Source organism: Podarcis bocagei, assembly GCF_964188305.1.
Source record: "Podarcis bocagei genome assembly, chromosome: 16".
NCBI classification, from domain to species: domain Eukaryota; kingdom Metazoa; phylum Chordata; class Lepidosauria; order Squamata; family Lacertidae; genus Podarcis; species Podarcis bocagei.
The window spans coordinates 26768286-26789487 of NC_138142.1; the positions used below are offsets into that span (position 1 = coordinate 26768286).

Consider the following 21202-nt stretch of genomic DNA (forward strand, 5'->3'; position numbering starts at 1 on the left):
GAGAAATAGTGATTGAACCTGAGACCTTCTGCATACAAGACTTAAGTTCTACCCAGAATTGAGGTCCTTATTGTTACCTGTGTCAGGGTTAGTGCTGTGAGGATGTCACTGTAGTGCTGTTATGTCCCACCTGCTTCTCCAGCTTTGGGAATAACTGTTTTGACTTTGGCTCATGGGAGTGAAAGTCCAAACCATCTGAGGGGCACCAGGTTGGCAAATACTGGTCAATTCTTTCTTAAGTGATCACTGAATTTCAGAGCCTTTGCTGGCTTGTGTGAGGCCTCTGGACTTCTGTATGCATAGCCATTCCACATTTGTAGGAAACTGATCTTTGAGTGTGGCAGTCCCTCCCCTTTAGAACTCCTTGCCTTTTGATATCAGGCAAACACCTTCACTGTATTATTTGTTGGCACCTACAAAAAACATTTTTGTTTAGACAAATCTATCCAGGTAATGTAGAATGTTAATGCATGTTTTAATCTGTTTCTTGTTTTTCCTCTTTTTACAAACTGCCATGAGTGGGTTTTTTTGTTTTGTTTTTGCTTTTACAATCAAGTGGTGTATACATTTCATGAACCAAATAAAATACGTTCATCCTGAAGTCAACCTGCTGCTTTCCTCTTGCAGGTGGGATATGAGAATGCTGGCACGGTGGAGTTTCTGGTGGACAAGCAAGGCAAGCATTACTTCATTGAGGTCAACTCCCGGCTTCAAGTGGAGCACACAGTGACTGAAGAAATCACAGAGTAAGTGACGTCCCCTGATGGGCTGATGCAAACAGCGCCCAACATTCCGTCACACTCTGGGGTGACCAAGAGACCCAGAAGGCCAGGACGAGGCTGTGCCAGTAAGGAATCAGGAAGAACTGGAATTAGGAGATGAGGTGCGGGGCTGAAAGTAGGGGGGAGAAAAAGAAGGCTCTGTGTTATCTGGAGAACCACCAAATCTCATTGGCCAGCATAGCCATTTGAGACTACAAATCCCACCAGCCCCAGCCAGCACAGTTATTTGATGCTGGGGCTGATGAGAATTGGACTGCAAAATATCTGGAGGGTGGCAGGCTGGGGAATGGTGGCCTTGAGTCTCCTTCACAAAGTAGTATGCATTATCCTCCATCTCTCCATATTGGTTTCCCCCTCTTTAGAAATTGCTGCAGGTTTGCGGCTTTGCCTGGGGGAGAGGGCCATAGGGAGAGGGTGTTTGTTGCCGCTGCAGTTTTTCCCCAGTGTCGGCTGCCAAAACAGTTACAGCCCAACCTGGATGGCCCTGCAAATATTAGCATGTTTTTACAGTCTTGTCATGCCGTGCTTGGTAATAAATGTTAGGTCGTTATTGCTGTCATTATCAATTAGGCACGTATTGGGAAATCCAGGGGGCCTGAGTAGCGGTTTGTTTCCAGCGGAGTTAATGGTGCAGCGGATTCTTGACAACGCCGGACACGTACAACAAATGTGAAATATGGCTCTGGTTATTAGCGGGATGAAGCGCCTGGGTTGATTCAGGTGGATTTGGATAGCTTTGATCGTGAGAGCTGCGAAACGGTCCAAGGATTCTCTCTTTCCAGAGACAGGGAGAGCATCCTGCTGGTGGCAGGATGCAGAGATGAAGAAGATTGGAGGTCAAGGGCTCAGACAATTTGGCTCATCCAAATGAGCCAGATATCTAAAGAGGCCCCCATACAGGGATGGCTCTACAATGAGACAAAAGGTGAGGTAGATGCTTCAGCGGCAGAATGGGAGGGGTGGCAGATTTTGCTCAGGGTCCTAGTTTGCTTATCTTGCTGGAGAGGCAATCTGGCACTCCAAAAGCAGTCGCTAAACAACCCCACGCCTGATTTCCCTGGCTCCTTTTGCCTTGTGGTAGATCTAGCTCTGCTTCCTACAACCTCTTGTTCCCAGTGCAGGGGTGTTCTCCTGAACTTCAAATAAACCGAGCATGTGCAGTAGGACACTTGGCTGTTCTTCCTTCTCCCTCCCATGCTCTTGTGCAAATGGCATTCTTGTGCAGTGTTTCTGGGTGGCACAAAATAGTGCCTTGATGTGGCTGGCTGTTGCCAGGGCCAGAGGAAGCCGGATGGGCAATGTGGAAGCACAGCAGAGGCTTCTGGATTTGCACATGGCTTGCAGGCCCCACCATTGCCCTCACGCCCACCCAGTCCTATGGCTCAAGCAGCGTCAGTGAGGGTTCATGGGACATAAAATCCTGATAGTTAGTTTGTTTTGTAGGAGGGATACATGGTGGTGGGAGGAGCCATTTTCTGGTTCGCCTCAGGCAGCAAAATGTCTTGGACACAGGGTTTCCTTTCAGGTTGGAAGGGGTTCATTGCTGCTCTCCATGACAACTAAAAGTCAGATAAATCGTACACAGCAGCGAGGTAGAGAAAGACTGAAAAGCTAGGCAAATTGAGAAATCAAGCATGTTTCTAAAATCCATTGAGATTGCAGAATTACACTTTCCTTGACACAGAATTTAGACAACCTCTCACTGAATTTTAGGGGTGTGACTTGGATACCACATGGGCCCCAGTATACGATGCAATCTGGGGTACTTGCCAAAACGAAAGCCAACAGACGCTCTCCAGCATTAAGGTTTTTTGGATTTTCAAGGAGTCACTTCCAAGAAGTGGGACCCTTGCAGAGCATTTGCCAATATTACAACTGAGTGGAATTCCTGAATATTATATTAGTTTGTATTATATTATTTTATATTATATTATATTATATTTATTTATTTATTTGCCACCCACCTGACTGGGTTGCCCCAGCCACTCTGGGAGGCTCCCAACAAAAATACTAAAAACACAATACAACATCACAGCTGGTTTAATGCATCTCCCCCCCAACCCCCCTGAATCAGTGCACTCTAGTTTCACTTGGTGTCTTTGAAGTCGGCTCTTGGGACTATCGTGCCTAATAGATATAAGACTTGAATCATCTATGCTAGTTGTTGCTGGCAGCAGGGAACCTTGGGCGGGGCCAGGAGCAGTCCTTTGACCGTGCATGCCAGTTAGATGTGTTATGTATACCTATTGTTCTGTATATCCAAATACCTTGGTGTTGAGGCAAATGCATTTTATAAAATAAATAATTGCATTTTTACATTATTATTATGGCAAGAATAGGAATAGGGCAGCATCTTCTCTTTGCTGGAGTTCTTATCCTACGGATAGCTCAGTTGGTTAGAGTGTGGTGCTGATAATGCCAAAGTTGCAGGTTCAATCCCCGTATGGGACAGCTTCGTATTCAGGTTGGACCAGATGATCCTCAGGGTCTCCTTCCAACTCTATGATCTCTGATTCTGCATCTCAGCAATCCAGATTCCGCGCTGAGAAAAGGCAGCTTCTGTGGCCAGTATAAATGGTGCAAATTGAACACTTTGCATTATTCCTGGTTTTGGAAGTCAAATAGGACAGAGCTGAGGAAAGTAGTGGAGCATCACCCCCAGTCACTGGGAAACCGTATTCCCATCCAGCCCCAGAAATATCACCAGGCGTAACCCACCCACTTTCAAGGGTATCTTTTTGGCAATGAGGACTAGAAGCTTAAAAACGAAAGCTTGAATTTCTCAAGGAGCTAAATCCTGTGCTTGATTGCACATTCTATAGCTCTAGGAGTGCACAGCTGCACAAGGCCCTTCTGTGAAGCAGCCAACCTTCAAATCCCACCTGTGAGGTTTTCCCAATGAGCAGGGACATCCAGTTGCCTCTATTGTGGGGCTAGGTGTGAATTGGGTGTGCTTACAAGCAGAAGGGGCAGAATCTCTGACAATGGTCACTTAGGCCTTTTCTTGCTTGTTCTGTGGAGCAGGTGCTGTTTCGCATTCTGGTCCTGTGCAGAGCTTGGCGTGAGAGTCTCAGGTGGGGGTGGGCAAGAAGATTTAATTATGAAATGATAAATTGCTTTCCCTTTGTGGACCGACTGTGATGTTCAAAACATATGCTGGGTTCCTTATATGCCGCCTGTCCTCATTTGCTGAGGGGATTCATTGGGAACGAGCATCTGCAGGTCTCTCCTCTGTATACCCTGGCATGGATCAGGGAGGGACTGAGATACCATGACCCAGGGACCTTGTAGTGTGTACGTCTGAGGGCCAGGATGATGTCCAGGCTTCTTCCTCATTGGCGGGCAAGGACTTTATTCTGGGACCTCCAGCCTACACCGGACAAAGTACTTTGACTCGGATTTTGGTTTCTAGTAAAACCATTAATGCTCAAATCAGTATGCTGCATAAGCAAGGCATGGGTCACTTGGCCGGCAGGTGCATGGCTAGCAAACCAAGATGTTAATCCAGTGGTTGATGCACACCCTGGACTCCCAAGATTGCGGGAAGGGTGTTTCCAGCTACCCCAACCCTGCCCTTGGGTACCCTGCAAGAATCAGCTGCAGGAGAGGGACTGTAAGCAACAACATGGGAGGGGTGTTTCTAAGATCAAGGTGAAATGGATCCAGCAGTGCTAGTCTTTTTTTAAAAAATGTTTTTATTAAAGATTTTCTTGAATTACAAAAGTACATACAGTGTCTCTGTTTACCATTCATAGAATCTTTTCTATAGATCTGTTGTATCCGATGTGAGACACTAATATTATAGACAATATAAGGTTGGGGAAGAAGTGAGGGAGTGAGAAGTGGGGTAGTAAATTTTCATTCTTTTACATAGTGTATGTGCAAGGGTTTTGTGTCAGCAGCACGTGACTAGGTTCTCTTTCTATTCATTTACATTGGTACCTCGGGTTACATACGCTTCAGGTTACAAACTCCGCTAACCCAGAAATATTACCTCGGGTTAAGAACTTTGCTTCAGGATGAGAACAGAAATTGTGCTCCGGCGGCATGGCAGAAGCAGGGGGCCCCATTAGCTAAAGTGGTGCTTCAGGTTAAGAACAGTTTCAGGTTAAGAGCAGACCTCCAGAACGAATTAAGTTCTTAACCTGAGGTACCACTGTATTAGTTTTCACTGGTGGGGAGAGAGGTTGGGGGGGCAGTGCCTGATTGACTAACTTCAGTTGGCTGCAGTGAATTTTGTTTGTGTGTGAGAGTGGGGGGGGGTGTTGTTAGGTCAAGTTAGCCATATCAATTTGTATGCTGTATGTTTTTTTGTTTTTTGTTTTTGTCTCATTGGGCTGTGTATGTAATGAAGGGGCGCCACACTGGGATCAAGGTGTCCTCATTTGTTTGTCCCCTTGCTCGTTTCAGATTGTTGGTTAGCTGTTCTAGTAGGGCCGTTTCCCATATGGTTTGCTACCAATGGTCCATGTTCACTCCTGACAGGTCCCTCCAGTGTCTAGTTATGATGTTCCTGGCTGCTGAGAGTAGGCGGTTTATGATTGTTCATTTTTTTCCATAGGCAGACAAACAAACAATAATTGTTCCTCCCCAACAAAAATACATACAAGAAAGAATAATAATATTAGTACCCCGTGTGGCTTCCCTCCTCCAATCCTCATCATCCCTTAAACTTTAAATTATTATTTACATTGCATCTTATACATCTCGTCTTTAATGTTCTGAATGTATTAGTTTTTCCTAGGTCAACTTTACAAACTTAATCTAAACATACCAACATGCTTTCCTTAGACCAGTGTTTACTCATATACTCAAAACTTATGAGTGTTCTTATGTTGCTGCCATAGCAGGATCCCTTGGAGCTGTCCAAGGTCCTGTATCCTCTTTGCTTGTGACTCAGCACAGCCAGCTTCTCCTGTGAACACCCAGCATCCACAGAACTGTATTGGAGAGTGGCTTGTTCTAATGAGATGCCCAACACCTTTGTTATATAGTTTCCGTCATAGGCTGAAGACCCAACTCTTTACCCAGGACTTTGACACGAGAGAAATGGGAGAGGGAGGGAGAGGACCCACCCTATTCTAATTTGTTTCAAACTGTTTTTAATATTGTATTTTTAAATTGCTGTGGCCTGCCCTGGGACCTTATGGTGAAGGGCAAGTCATAAATCAATGGGTTGTGGTGGTGCTGGTGGCACTCTGTTTTGGGGGCACCTAAGAAACATGGGCTGTCTTGTTTTAAATTAGATGGTGGTGCTGCGGGAAGTGGAAACAAAATGCAAACAAAAAGCCCCCATTCACACTGGCATGATTAGCGGCAAAATATATGTTGATTAATTCTTAATTATTTGCTGTGAGATTTTGTTTGTGTTCTGTCAGTTTCCTCCTTGTTTTACCTCCTTCGGCCCAGGTGGTGGTATTGTTGGGGAATTTCTTCTCCATCTGTGAACAAAGGTTCACAGGGGAAAATAAACATATGTGTGCACAATGACAAAATGAAAATGCAACTACAGAATTAAAGCAGGACACACAAGATGTAACAACAAAGGTAAAATGAAACATTTTAATTTTGCTCAGTAGCAAAATTAAATTGCAATGACAGTGTGAAAACAGAATGCTCAAGCTAAGAAGAGCAGAGGAAATTTAAAAACCATGAAAAATCAAGTGGAATAAAAAATAATAATGGGCCTATCAGTTGTTGGATGGTGGTAGAACTTTAAAACTACAAGGATTGCAGCAAGCATTTTGAGGGGACTATTAACCCCTTCCTCCCATGCTGTAGTCCTGACCAAAATAGCTCCCCTGAAGCTACTGTTTGCACTGAAGAGAGTTGTGTGTATTCCCACCTTCTCCTCTTAACAGGAAGGATTTTCATTAGGACTACAGCAGGGCAGCCAAGTCTTAACTGCTTTCTTTCCACCTACTGCAATCCCAATAGTTGAATTTGCTCACCCAGCAGGCGCTACTTAATTTTTAAAACAACAAGAATAACAATTGTGCATGCTAAATGCAAAATATGCATTAAATGTCACGGTTGGCTTTGTCACGAGCTGTGCAGAGCTGTTGAGTTTGCGCTTGGCTTGGCAGGCTCTGATGCAGGAGGAGGAAGAGGAGGAAGGCACAAAGGAGGGGGCTGAATTGGTGAGAAATGGGACTGGGGGATGGGGGGAGCTCCCCTTTCTGCACTGACTTCAGTTGCTTTGGAAGGGGGAGCAGGGACCTTACTGTGGAGCAGGGAGCCTCTGTGGATAGCTTGGAGTAGCCAAGGTGTGTGTGTGTGTGTGTGTCAGGGGTAGAACTGGACATGGCAGTGACTGAACAGGAGCCTGAACAGGAGGGTGCAGTCTTGTTGCCTTGAACCAGGTGCCTCATTTGCAGATAGGAACAGAGACACCCGTCCTGACAGAGCGCGTGCTTGCGATTCTTCATTTATTTCACAAAATTTGCCAACTGCTGGGAGCCAGAAGCTGGGAGAGGGCTGCTGTTGCTCTCAGGACCTGCTTTGGGGCTTCCCATTGGGGCTTCTGGTTGGCCACGAGGAGAACAGGGTGCTGGATTAGATGGGCCTTTACCTTGCCAAGGCTCTCCTGGTGTTCTTACAATAGAGGATGCAGCCACTGGGACTTTTAAGTTTAGAGAAAGGCAAATAACAGGCGATATGATAGAGGTTTATAAAATTATGCATGGCATGGAGAAAATAGATAGAGAAAGGTCTTTCTCTCCCTCTCATCACACTAGAACTCTTGGACATCCACTGAGGCTGCGTGTTGGAAGATTCAGGGCAGATAAAAGAAAGGACTTCACACAGCACATAGTTAAGTGGCCCTCGCAATGAGCTGACAGAGCTATTTATATGCAGCACTGCTCCTGCATGGGGACAGCCAGCTCCGAACTTCAAAGGCCATTAGCCTTTGGAACTCACTCCCGCAGGAGGCAGTGATGGCCACCAACCTAAATAACTTGGAAAAGAGGATCGGGTATATTCATAGAGGAGAAGGCTCCCAGTGGCTACTAGCTACTATAGCTATACTCCTTCTCCATGTTCAGAGGCATTAATGCTTCTGAATGCCAGTTGCTAGAAGCCATACAAGGACGCAGGTGGCGCACAAGGACGCGGGTGGCGCTGTGGTCTAAACCACTGAGCCTCTTGGGCTTGCCAATCAGAAGGTTGGTGGTTTGAATCCCCGCGATGGGGTGAGCTCCCACTGCTCGGTCCCAGCTCCTGCCAACCTAGCAGTTCGAAAACACGCCCAAAAGTGCAAGTAGATAAATAGGTACTGCTCAGGCGGGAAGGTAAACGGCAGGAAGGTAAACAGGGTTTCCGTGCACTGCTCTGGTTTCACCAGAAGCGGCTTAGTCATGCTGGCCACATGACCCGGAAAAACTGTCTGCGGACAAACGCCGGCTCCCTCGGCCTGTAAAGTGAAATGAACACCACAATCCCAGAGTCATCTGTGACTGGACTTAACAGTCAGGGGTCCTTTACCTTTATCTTTAGAAGCCACAGAAGGGGAGAGGTCTCTTATACTCTAAAAACTGGATGCTGGATGAGATGGACCATTGGCCAGATCCAGGGGGCTTGTCTGATGTTCTTATAATATGGGCAGCCAGCTGGCACATCCAGACTTCACGGGGCACATGGAGTGATTAATTAAGGCATTGGAGCTATCTTGAATGGAGTATACGGCATGTGGGGTCCTGGCGCCCCTTGTCACAGCAGACTTTTTTAAAGGAGCTGCTCCGTTTCCTTCCTGCCACTCCCATTCCCAGGCTGTTCTCTCTCCCGCCCCGGGAAATGGCGTGCAAATGGCCTTTTGAGGGTTGAGACTCCACGTTAGCAATTTTGGGAGTAATGAGTAATGTAATGAGAAATCGTGTCTCTTAATTTCCCGCACAGTAAGAGTCAAGAGGGAGGGTCACGGCCCCCGGCGCAAGAGAGTGTGCTGCCTCGCTGGCTGAGGCGGCTGCCGTCCTCCGCGTGAGGTTTATGAGCGGTTAACAGGAGTTCGGCAGGCGTGTTGCTAATGGCCTTTGAAGTTCGGAGCCGGCTGTCCCTGCGCAGGAGCAGCGCTGCATATAAATAGCTCTGCCAGCTCATTGCGAGGGCCACTTTAATATTTCACTCCTCGAATACGATTTGCGAGCCGAGAGAAAGAGACTGTTGGGAGGGATCACGGAATGAGATGAGGAATGCAGGACCCAGATGGAGAGACAGGGCTTTGTGGCGATGAGAGGCTGGGCTCTTGCATGGAAGAGAGAAATGTGGCCCACCTGGCACATCGTCCTCCGGCGGGCACCTTGCGTGGCACAGCTGCTTGTGGAACTGTTCTACACACTGAGGAGCATGTGCGATCTCTCTTTCAGGTGGGGCTGTCTGGGTGGTGTCTCCTGAAAGCCAGCACTGCTGGGAGGGGGAACCTGTGTCCCTGCAGAAGGACATAAGAACCTGCTGGATCAGGCCAGTCAACCTCCTAGTGCAGCATCCTGTTCTTGCAGCAGCCAACAAGATGTCCCAGGGGGAAGCCTGAAAACAGGATTTGAGCGCAAGAGCCCTCTCCTCTCCTGTGACTTCTTGCAACTGGTATTCAGAAGCACTGCTGCCTCCGAATGTGGAGGCAGAGCTAGCAGCCCTTGCTAGCCTTCTCCACAAATTAATCTTCTTTTCAAACAATCTAGGTTGGTGGCCATCACTGTCTCCTGCAGGCGGGAGTTCCATAGTGTAACCACACTGCGTTAAGCACTTTCTTGTCCTGAATCTTCCAACATTCAGCTTTGTTGGATGTCCACAAGTTCTAGTGTTAACATGTGAGGGACAACAACTGTTCTCTGTCAGCTCTCTCCATGCCATGACCCAAGATGATAATGGGAGGTGTAGTCCAAAAACATCCGCAGGGCTGTCCTTGCAGTGTCATGTACTGGTTAAAGCAGAGATCAACCTGATGCTCACTGGGTGAATTGGGCTAGTCATTCCTTCTCTTTCTACCTCAGCCATCCTATCCTAGAGGGTTGTTGTAAGGATCACAGGTGGGAGGGGACAGACTGCAGGAGCATAGTGGCAGGGGCAGAGAATGAACACATGGTTTGCTCTGCTCTACTGGAGGAAAAGATGGGTGAATATGTCATAAACAAATGAATAGATCCAAAATCTGCATTAAGGCCCTTCTTGGAAAGTCTGTGCAGAATGAATTATAGAAATGGAACACATTTGAATGGATTGTGTATAGCACAAGCACTCTGTTAGCTTTCAAGGTTCAAGTTTTCAAAAATCATGGAAATGCTTTTTTAACCCCCCCCCCCAAGCTTGAGAGCTGGGGGGGAGGGGGAAAATATAGAGAAAGGCACCAGGGAAGCAACCAAGTAACATCTAAGTACCATAGGCAGACTGCACTAAAGGGACGGATGTGATAAGAACAACGGCTTAAAAGATTTATCCAGGCAAGTCAGTGTGGTATAGCAGTTAGAGTGCTAGGACCTGGGAGACCAGGGTTTGAATCCCCACTCAACTCACTGGGTGACCTTGGGCCAGTCGGTGGAAATGTTTGCCACCTACAGCAACTTGGAGGAAAGTTGGGATATATATGTAGTAATAATAATAATAATAATTTAAAAATGGATTATCCACCAAAGAATATGGAATCCCACAACAGGTTTAAATTATGCAAAATGAATAGATTTGCATGATGTGCTCTCATTTTACACACTTCTATTGTTGCATAATTCTGGGAAATAGGCATAGGGAGGGCCAAGGAGCTACACAAGACACTGATGCACCTTTGCACTCTGACTCCCCTCTGGCTGCTGAGATGTCAGCAGGCTTAAAGCATGTTTTTGCCAGCAATGAAGGGCTGGAAACTTGCTATTTAAAACAACAGCAGCGAAAGCTTGCCTACAGTCACGTTTTGTTGTCCTCTGCACTTCTGCAGAATCGCAGCAGAAATGCAGCGCTGAAGGTAGGGATGGGCTGAGTAATGAATTCCATCCCATTTCACAGTCTTGCTAGTCTTCAGCCATAAATCCGTTCTGCTCTGTTCTGTGCAGCTTTTCTGAAAGAGCACACAGAAAATCTACATTTAAACTGTACATACTCTTTTTTTTTAACCATTACATAACCCTTTCTAAATGTGAAACAGCAAGCTTTTTCATTCTTCTTGTCCAAAAAATGCACCTTTTTATGCATATTGTACAAAATGCATATATTTGGCGCTCGCTTTCTCGCATTGTGAAATCCAGAGGAAGCGCGTCATGTGACTGGGAGCTGCCTTTGGATCCTGGAGCAAGCTCAGGAGCAACAGATGGAGTTGGTCCTCTGAAAAGCAGACCAAACTGATTCCTCCCCCACCCCTTTGGTGCGCATGGGTGTGAATGCCACTTTTCTGAGGTTGCTCGTCTTTGTGCCAGTGCAAGCATCCTTTGCTGCCCCTCACCAGGCGGGCTCAGGCTTCATTGCCCTGGTGTTGCTGGGGTCCAGGTGTGGAGGCGAGATGTTCGTGTGAACCCTCTGCCCCCCCTGCCTTCTGCTGGCGAGAAGAGAGACCTTGCGCCTCACCTCACCCCTAGTTGCCCTCCTGCGCTTCCGCCTTCTTGCAAGTATGAACACGTCTTGTCGGATTTTCATTACCCCTCCGTTTCCCCTCTTCCTCCAGCTGTGCACTTGGAATGACTCCATCTGCTCTTTCTAATTCTCCGACAGCGGCTGGAAGGGAGAAAAGGAAGGAAAGATAGGATGGGAATAATGGAAAGGAGGGAGCTTCTAGCTAATCTCTCTCCTAAACAATGAAGGTTTGCTCAATCTTCTGCACTTCCTGCCAAGGTGATGGGAAGCGCAAGATAGTGGGATACAGTGGTTGCAATAAGACTGGGAGAGACCCAGGTTCAGATTATCTTTTGTTAAGGCTTGGGAAAGGGCAAGCATGTCAGGGAATGCCAGCATACAAATCTATACTACAGCCACGTTTTGAATCTGTGTACAGTTCTGGTCCAAAAGGATATTGCGGAATTGGGAAAGGGCAACCAAAACAATTGAGGGATGGAGTGGCTCCCCTATGAGGAAAGGTCACAGCATTTTGGACTTTATTTAGTTTAGAGAAAATGCGAGTAAGAGGCATGATGATAGAAGTTTTATACAATTATGCATGGCATAGAGTGAGTGGATAGAGAGGAGTGTTCCCTTTCTCTCATAACACTGGAACTTGCAGACATCCAATGAAGTTGAACGTCAGAAGATTCGTGACAGAGAAAGGAGAGAACTTCTTTATGCAGCAAATAGACTATGGAACTCCCTGCCACAGGAGGCAGGAATGGCCACCAACTTGGATGGCTCTGAAAGAGGATTAGACAGATTCATGGAGGAGAGGGCTATCAATGGGTACTAGCCACCAGGGCTGTGTTCTGCCTCCATGGTCAGGCAGAAATGCTTCTGATTGCCAGTTGCTGGAGGTGAGAGTGGTCAAGGCTTGCAGGTTTCCCAAAGAGGCATCTGGTTAGCTGCCATGAGAACATGATGCTGGACTTGATGAGCCATAGGCCTGATCAAGCAGGGCTCTTACGTTCTCTTGCAGGGCAGACCAGGCCATATGACTTTGGGAAGTTGTTGTCTCAGCAAAGGCATAGTCTTCTGAAGCCTTAAAATGCCAGCAGGACTTGACCTTCCAGTAGCCATGCCTTCAGGCTCGGACAATGTAGAAGGTGCTGAGGACTTCCCCTCTTGAGTGGGGTGGCTGGCACATAATCAGAATCAGAGTCCTCCTTAGACTGGCACGGATCCTGAAGCAGGGGCCTGACACCAATCCCCCCTCATAGATGGGCTTGGCCAGTCCCCGTCTCTCAGTCTAACCTCTCTCTCGGGGTTCTTGTGAGTATAAACTGGGGAGCAGGGCATCACATATGGCACACTGAGATCCTTGGAGGACAGGTGGTGTATTAAAATGAGTTGGCGAGGCTCATTTGACAACGAGAAGCTGAGTCTTTAGTATCACTGGCCCAATCCAGTGGAACTCCCTGCCACTAGAGATTCTGCAGGCACCTTCTGTGTCAACTTTTAAATGCCGGCTAAAAACTTTTCTATTTCGCCAGGCCTGTGCAAGGCAGTTCAGAATACTTCCACGGTGGTAATTAATGATTGTTTTAACCTTTTTAATATGGTATTATGGTTTTATGGCTTTTAACAGCTATGATATATTTTTTGTGACACAGTGGCATAAAATATTTTTATACATAAAAAGATAGTAGCAAAAATAATGATAATAATTATTAACTGGCCCGGTCAGGCAGAGACTGCAGTTCTGTTCTACGAGGTTGGGAAATATCTTGTTTGACTTCTTAGCAGGAGGCTTTTCAGACCTGCTTGGATTTGACATGAGAGCTCCCAGGAAGTGATTGTTCAGGTTGGGGTTCAGCTATAGGCTCCAAGGGAAATGAAACGAAAAGAGGGAGACACACAGGTTTTTTGGGGGGGAGGTTTTGATCAGGAGTTTGATGTCAGCACAACCCACAGCAGCCCTAAATGCCAACAGAACAGCTGGAGATTGGGCTATTTCCGCCCTTCATCGTATTGATCCCTGTTCATGACACAACTGGCCTTTATGCTTTCCTGTTCCTCTGTGATTAGTTTGCTTCTTACTTTGGAATTTATAGCCGATTTGTCGTGTCTTATTCTACGCCGTTGCATTGTGATTCGCTGCCTTTGAGCACAACTGGATGGAGAGGCAGGTTTTTGTAAAAAAAAAGAAATGTGACTTTCCAGTAGTGACCATTTTTTTAAAGACTGCGATGGCCAATTAGCACTTGTTTTAAAGAAAATTTGGGAGTCCCCAAATGTGCGTATATGTGGGGGGCTCATTTTGAAATCTAAGCAACCACCATGGGCACTGCAAAACACCCATTTCACAGAAGAAAGCTGGTGATGCTCAGAACCCCACCCCACCCCAATTAGGAAGGAAACACTCACACTTCCTTCCCACAAAACAAAACACAGACCAAAAAAAGCAAGCATCACCCTCTTTCCAAAGCAGAAACACCCACCATCACCAAACAGCCCAATACTCAATGTGGTATAGTAGCTAGAGCATTGAACTAGGCCCTGGGAGACCAGGGTTCAAATCTTGACTCGGGCATGAAGTTCAATGGGTGACCTTGGGCCAGTCGCTGCCTCTCAGCCTAACCTACCTCACAGGGTTGTTCAATGAGGAGGTGGAATGACCTTGAGCTATTTGGAAAAAAGAAACAAGCAGATCTCACCAGACAATGCAGTCTGGTTTATCAGACCCGGGCAGTTGATATTATCCTGGAAGCATCCTCTGAGGCGGACCATATTGGAAGGAGCTCTTTGTTTTAATGGAGGTCAGAGGTCAGCTGCCCTTAAAACTCTGTGGAAAGGTTGTACTTTATTATCCGTTCAACGTGTGTTCGTTCAGAGGGAATACAGCAATGCTATAATTTTTGGAGAGGGCTCAGCTTTCATAGGCCATATCAGGCCAGAATCAGTTATTCAGAACTCAAAGTATGAGTCAGACAATTGATGCCAATCCAGATTCATATTCCCACAAAACTGGAGGCTGTGTGTTGAATATTGAGCACATTGAGATTAATGCAATGTCCTTTCGGATACATATTTGACCCTTCCTGCTAATGGAACAATCTGTTTGTTTTTTTAAAATAGACACCTGTCTCTAAGCTTTCAGGCATTCTGCCTTCCTTATTCCTTAGACTAGGGAGAACTGCACCAAGCATATTTTAGTATCTGGATTAGTTTATATAGTGCACATACAGTTTGAGTAGCACATATGCAGAGTAAGGGCAGTAGCTCAGTGCTAAGGCATCTGACTTGCACACAAAACCTTCCAAGTCCAATCTCAGGCCAAGTAGGACTGGCAAAGACCCCTGTCTGAAGCCATTGAGAAGCTGCTGCCAATCAGTGTAGGCGATACTGAAGTTGATGCACCACTCATCAGGCAGTTTCCTGTGTTCCTTTGTGCTGTTAAGTGTGCGTTGAAACTTGAATATGATTCCTGCAGCCCTGTCCTGTTACAGGGAGTCAGTCGCCAACCGCAGTGGGCAGGGCTACTGCAATACCTGGGTGTTACGCACGAGGACTCACACTGGGGACTGTCACGCAAACCAGGGACCTTGCAGTGTGTAGCTGAGGATGTGGTCCAGCCAGGGTTTGAAATTAGCAGGGTGCCAGGGACATTTTTCACCTAAAAATTCTCCATTTACGAGCACCTCAAAAAAGTCTGGGTGCCATTTTTTGCACCTGGCTGACACTCAAGGATTACTGAAATGTATGTGCTTTGAAGCCTCGAAGTGTATGTTAAGGATAGACAGTACATTAAGGAATTTAACAATAAAGAGCAGAGTGTTTTGATAACTGAAGTACGGTACCAATATTTTTATTGTAAACACCAAATTAAACATGTAATAACAATTTCTTCTAAAAATGTGATATTAACAATTTGTCACTTATATGAATTTCGTATTAGTTCATGCTTATCAAAATAATAAATAAAAAGTGTTGCTGACACCCCCACCCCAGTAGTGACTAGACATTCTGTTTTGGCGCCTACAACCCAGGTCCTAGAAGCCATTTGGCTCCTAGCTTTTCTGTCCCAGTTTCTAACACCAGGTCCAGCCTCTCCTCTAGTAGGGAGTCTCTGGTAACTTACTCAGTTTGAGGACCAGGCACCTGGTTGGCCACTGTGAGAACAGGATGCTGGACTAGATGAGCCACTGGTCTGATCCAGCAAGCTCTTCTTGTGTTCTTATATTCTTAGGCCACCATTCTCTGGCTCAGAGGATGTCCCCCCTGCAGTATCCCAGCTTCCACAGCCTAACAGAAGCCAAAGGCTATAAAATAAGCCTCCCATACTCCAGGAATTTTTAGGAGCAGTGGAGGCCCTTGCACTGAGAATATTCATTGCTCAGTTTGATGCTCCTGCACTGACTCTTGATGGAAGGCAAGGATTTTGGGTACACCCAGAGCAAGTGCAGCGGGGAATCTGTTCTCCTTGGCAGCTGTTCTTGCACATATGCATAGCTATTCTCTCACCATTTGCGATTTTCATGCTTCAGAGTATGGTCTGGGGGTGCTGCTGCTGTTCTTTGTTTGACCAGTGTCACCTCCAATCTCTTTGATTGCACATGATGTATCCCTGTGAGAGGTGCTCTCCATGTGGCAAGCATCTCTGGTGGCCTCCTTAGCTTACGAAAGTGGGGATTTCTGACTCTAGACTGGCTGATTCAAGATGTTGTTAAACTCCCGAATGCTGGCATCACAATCTTTCAGAAGTTGTCCCCCAATGCCAAACTCTGACAAGCAAGCCAAGCTTTTCATTAGATGGCAGAAAAACAACTTCACCCTTTAAGTCAAGGATGGGGAATCCCAGACCTTGGAGCCAACTGTGGCACTCACGCCTCTCTGTCTGGCCCTTGGGAGTCTTCCCAGGCTGTGCCCCGTCCCCAGGCCCCCTCCTTAAGAACATAAAGAGAGCCTGATGGATCAGGCCAGTGGCCAACCAGATGCCTGTGGGAAACTCACAAGCAGAATTTGAGCACAACTGCAACTCTCCCCTCCTGTGGTTTCCAGCAACTGGCACTCAGAAGCATTACTGGCCATTGTAACTAATAGCTGTTGATAGCCTTCTCTGCCATCAATTTGTCCAGCCCTCTTTTAAAACCATCCCAGTTGGTGGCCCTCGCTGCCTCCTGCTGGAGCGAGTTCCGTAGTTGAACTATGTACCGCATTGAATAATCCTTCCTTGTATCTGTCCTGAACCTTCCAATATTCCGTGTTGTTGGATGTGCAAGAGTTCTAGCGTTATGAGAGAGGGAGATAAACGTTTCTGTATACACCTTGGGCAAGATATGTCTATAAAATTACGCACGTCATGGAGGAGGTGGAGTTTACCTCCCTTTCCCATTTTTCTATCTCCTTGTTACTGCAGACCCAGGGGACTCCGTGGTGACCTTTGACACTCACCCTGAGTGTGTATGTGTGTGTACTTGGTTCCTTCCACCCATTTCAGCCTTGCAATAACCCTGTTGAATAGATTAGGCTGAGAAAGTGTGGCTGGATCAAAATCGGCTCGTGATCTTCAGGGCTGAGCAAGGTTCGAACCCACATCTCTATCTGCTAGGCTGGGATTTCTCTCTAGTGCCTCTCCTACTGCTTCTCATCCTGCCTCATCCTCCCTGCTCCTCTCCCTCGTTTCCCTAGTTGAGTCATCTTGAACTTCTCAGGTTTCAGTGCATTAGGAAGAATGGTTTAGTTGCCCTTCTCGGTACTCCTTAGTTTTGGGAGCTAATAAAAACTGCAAACAGCTTTGGGTGCGTGGGCACACCAGGGATTTATGGAGTGGTATTAAGTTATTTTTTCTCCCTGTATAATCCTCTGTATCCCCTAGCTGAGAGCTCCTGGCTTCCATGGCAGGCATGGCACATTGCACCCCTGGGCTGCTGCTGCTTCTGCTTCACAGCTCCACTGCAGGGGTTTGGGGGGGGGTTGTCTGGGGTGCAAAGAATCACAGTGTGGCTGCAAATAGTTTCTTTCTCAGATTGTCTACAACGGTAGTGATGGAATGTGGGAAGGGATGCAGGAGTATTTCCGTTCCTGACTTTTGGCTACTGCTGTGGTGCTAGGAAGACCTTTCCGACAGTAAGCACTGTTGCATGGTGGAACGGACTCCCTTGGAAGCTGTTGGGCTCTCCTTCACTGGAAGTTTTTTTAAAGAGAAGTTGCATAGCTGTCTGTCAGGGATGCTGGAGCTGTGATTCCTGCATTGCAGAGGGTTGGATTGGATGGCCATTGGGGATCCCTTTCAAATCAACAAAATGTTATGTAATCTCATCTTCTGGGGAGAGATGGGGTGGTTCTTGTTTTCCTGCTATTTGATGATTTGTAAACTGTGTGTTTGGGGGGGGGGACTGAAACAGCCTTTGCCAACTTGGTGCCTTTCAGAGGTGTTTTGGACTACAACTCCCATCAGCCATCATCCTGTTCTCACAGTGGCTAGCCTGATGCCTCTGTGTAGGACAGAAGCCCACCAGCACTTTCCCAGCTCGTGCATCCCAGCAAACAGATTTCTGAGGCATCCTGCTTCTGACCTGATATAGCCTTATCCTCCATGTATTTTTGTTACCCCCTGTTTTTGAAGCTGTCCAAGTTTATGGCCATCACTGCCTCATGCAGGCGCAAGTTGCACAATTTGTGCTAGATGAAGAAGCCCTTTCTTTTGTCAGTCCTGAACCTTCCAAAGTTCAGATGGGACTAGTATTACGTCAGAGGCAGGAAAATCTATCCTTCTCTCTCTGCATACCATGCATAATTTTATACAGTTATCTTTCTCACACTCATACCCTATATTTCACATCTTTATTCTAGACTAAAATAGCCCCACGTGTTGCAACCTTTCCTGCTCCATCTCCTCAGACCATTTTGGTCAGCCTTTTTCAGAATCTCCACAATATCCATTTTGAGGTGTGGTGACCAGAACTGTGCCCAGGATTCAAAGTGCATTCACACTATAGAGTTGTGTACAGTGGTACCTTGGGTAAAGAACTTAATTCGCTCAGGAGGTCCGTTCTTAACCTGAAACTGTTCTTAACCTGAGGAGCCACTTTAGCTAATGGGGCCTTCCGCTGCCGCTGCGCCGCCGGAGCACAATTTCTGTTCTCATCCTGAAGCAAAGTTCTTAACCCGAGGTAATATTTCTGGGTTAGTGGAGTCTGTAACCTGAAGCGTCTGTAACCTGAAGTGTCTGTAACCCGAGGTACCACTGTAATGGCATTATTATCTTGGCAGTTTTTAATTCTGATCTGCTTCCTAATGATCCCTTCATTCACTGTGTTTATAGGTATTGCACGCTGGGTCGGCATCTTCTTCCAACTAGCTTTCAAACCTGATAGCTTTCAGGCCACCAGCCAGGTGAAAACGCTTGAGGAGGGGCTTGTCCACACTTCCACTTGTCCTGTGCCTTGAAAGCATGGGTCTGAGCGGTTTCCCCCTTGCCCTGCTCCTTTCCCAGGGAAAACCTGCTCTTTAGTGCTAAATCGGAACAAACATCAATCCAGAGAAAACCCAAATTGCCATTTGCTCCGATTGAGCACTGAAGAGCGGTTTTCCCCAGAGGGAACCAGAGGAAGTGTGGATAAGCCCTCAGTCATGGTTTACTGAACCTTGGCATGGCGCAGTGTGTGAATTTTAATGGTTGTTGTTTCATTGTGTTTTTAATCTTTTGTTGGGAGCCGCCCAGAGGGGCTGGGGCAACCCAGTCAGATGGGCAGCATATGTAGTTGTTATCAGGGCAATGAGAGAGGGAGAGAGGGAGCTCATAGCAGAGCAAGGCTTGGAGCCTTGGTCTCCACAGCCAGAATCCAGTGCATCCCCGAGGCACTTGATGGTGGCAGTAAATAAGAATATTTAAAACTTCCTCAAGCCGTGAACAGCCACACTGCCTGCCTGTTTCATATAATTAACACACGCTCTCTCTCTGCTTGAGATTAATCTGGAAAGGTCAGGGACATGTCAGCGCTCACAATAGATGTTCCGATTGGCTGCTTTGATGAGAGGAGCCCATCCTTGAGGGAGGCACCCCAGCGAGCAAATGTGCCCACCCACACTGCAGGACCTGCTCTCTCCCTTTCAGTCTCCTCCATCTAGCTCTGCCGAAGAGCCTTGAACCAAGGGCAGAAGCAAGTGGCAGCGTGATGCGAGAGGGTGTGAGAGAGACTGAAAAGCTTCTGCTACATCACGCCTGTCTTGGTAGCAGTTTGCCTGTGCCTCCTGCATTTCACAAACAGCTCCTTTTTATAGCCGCACACTTTTCTCTCAATAAGCGCCAAAAGATCATGGTGCCTGCCAGACACATGATGCTTTTACATGTGGAGGTAGCCAACGTGGTGCCCTGCAGATGCTGATGGCATTAGAGAATTGACAAAGTTTGGCTTCGGGAGTAAGGACCGTGACCTTTGCTCTGGTCACCGGTTAAAGTGTGTCTGTAGCAAAGGATGGGGGTTGAAGCTGGCATCTCTTTGCTCCGTGTTCTGTTCTAGCCGCAAGAGCAAAGTTCTGCAAAAAATGTCCTAACATGCATAACCTCGGGCTGCCAGTAAAAGCACAATAACTGCCAGTTAGACAAACAGATTTTAAAAGGGCAAGCCTGTTTTATGAAATCCTTGCAGCTTCTGTAATTTTCCATTATAGTTGACAAAGGGACTCAAACGTTTGCTGTGCGTCAACTTCTGTGTAAATATTTTTCACTATGTACAATGCTCAGAGCACCTATGGCACAGGTGGGTAAGGTGATTCTGCTCATCTGCATATCAGAAAAATAAAGCGATGCCGCTGGTGTACCAGCAATGGCAGGGATATGCCTTGTTTCTCCAAAGCTTGGTTTGTTCCTCCTGTGTTCTTGCCTCATGCCTTTGTAGCTTAGCAAGCAGCTAGCGTGGGCTGGCCAAACAAAGCATGGTTAAGGAAGGCTGCTCATATCATCAAGCCATAATTAAAACAAACCAAGGCCTGTAAGCCAATAACGAAACCTTGGCTTCAGATTGTGGCTTCAGATTGCAGCAAGCAAACCCCATATTTAAGCCATTGGGCACAATTTGGAGCATCAAACAAACCATTGCTTTCATAAACCACACTTTAGTGTTATGTCCGTGTCAGGCTATCGAGAGGGATCCTGATCCTGAACAGGGAAGTTCTGCTGTTGCCACTACCCAGCCCTTTTGTGGTAAGGGAAGTGGGATAATAACTGTTCAGTGTCACATTGTATAACCTCCCTGCAAACGGAATCAGAATGCAAATGTTGTCTGGATTCCTCGCTGTGAATGCTCAATAAAGAGGCTGTCTGGGAGCACTCAAAGGCATGCTTGGAGTAATGGCTGGGAATTTGCGTCCCTTTTCGTTTAAGAGCAGCCCTGCTAGGTCAGAGCAATGTGGGTGCATCCAGCCCAGTATCTCATTTTCCACCACAGTGAGCACCCAGAAACCTCTAGGAGACCCAGAAGCAGTATGTAATGAAGACGGCAGCCCATCCCTCTTCTGCTCCCCCATCTGGCACTCAGAACTCGGCTGCCTCACCAAGGCCATGTTTAGTAGCTGCAGTTGAAATGAGAGCTTCCTCAGTGGAGCCCAATGAATCTGTGTCATGAACTCTTATGGGGAGCTTCATGTGTAATTTTTTTGCTAAAAAAGGGGGCTCCTGTATCAAATTAGCCATAGGCTGCATTGTGTAAATTAAGCCAATAGAGCTGATTTGCATATGTTTGCTTCTGTTAGTTATGGAGTCCAAATGGCTGTGCTGGCTGCAGCTGATGGGAGTAGCAGTCCACAAATCCGGAGCTCATTGGGTTCACCAAGGTTGATTTCTTGGATTCTTCAAAGCTGGAGCCTTGCTGAGCCTCATCCTGCTGCAACTCTGGAGC

At 46.8% G+C, this 21202-nt stretch overlaps 1 protein-coding gene and 1 long non-coding RNA gene across 12 annotated transcripts in view; both read left to right on the plus strand.

Annotated features, from left to right (window-relative positions):
* PC (pyruvate carboxylase) overlaps positions 1-21202 on the plus strand; it is a 268658-nt gene that overhangs the window by 105968 nt on the left and 141488 nt on the right. For all 11 annotated transcript variants that reach the window (XM_081175517.1, XM_081175510.1, XM_081175511.1 and 8 more), the window contains one exon: positions 628-746. In XM_081175517.1, coding sequence (XP_081031643.1) covers positions 628-746 — 119 coding nt within the window. The remainder of the gene's footprint in view (positions 1-627; positions 747-21202) is intronic.
* The window catches only part of LOC308576354, a 251618-nt gene that overhangs the window by 52118 nt on the left and 178298 nt on the right, over positions 1-21202 (plus strand). The gene's annotated exons all lie outside the window — the stretch shown is intronic.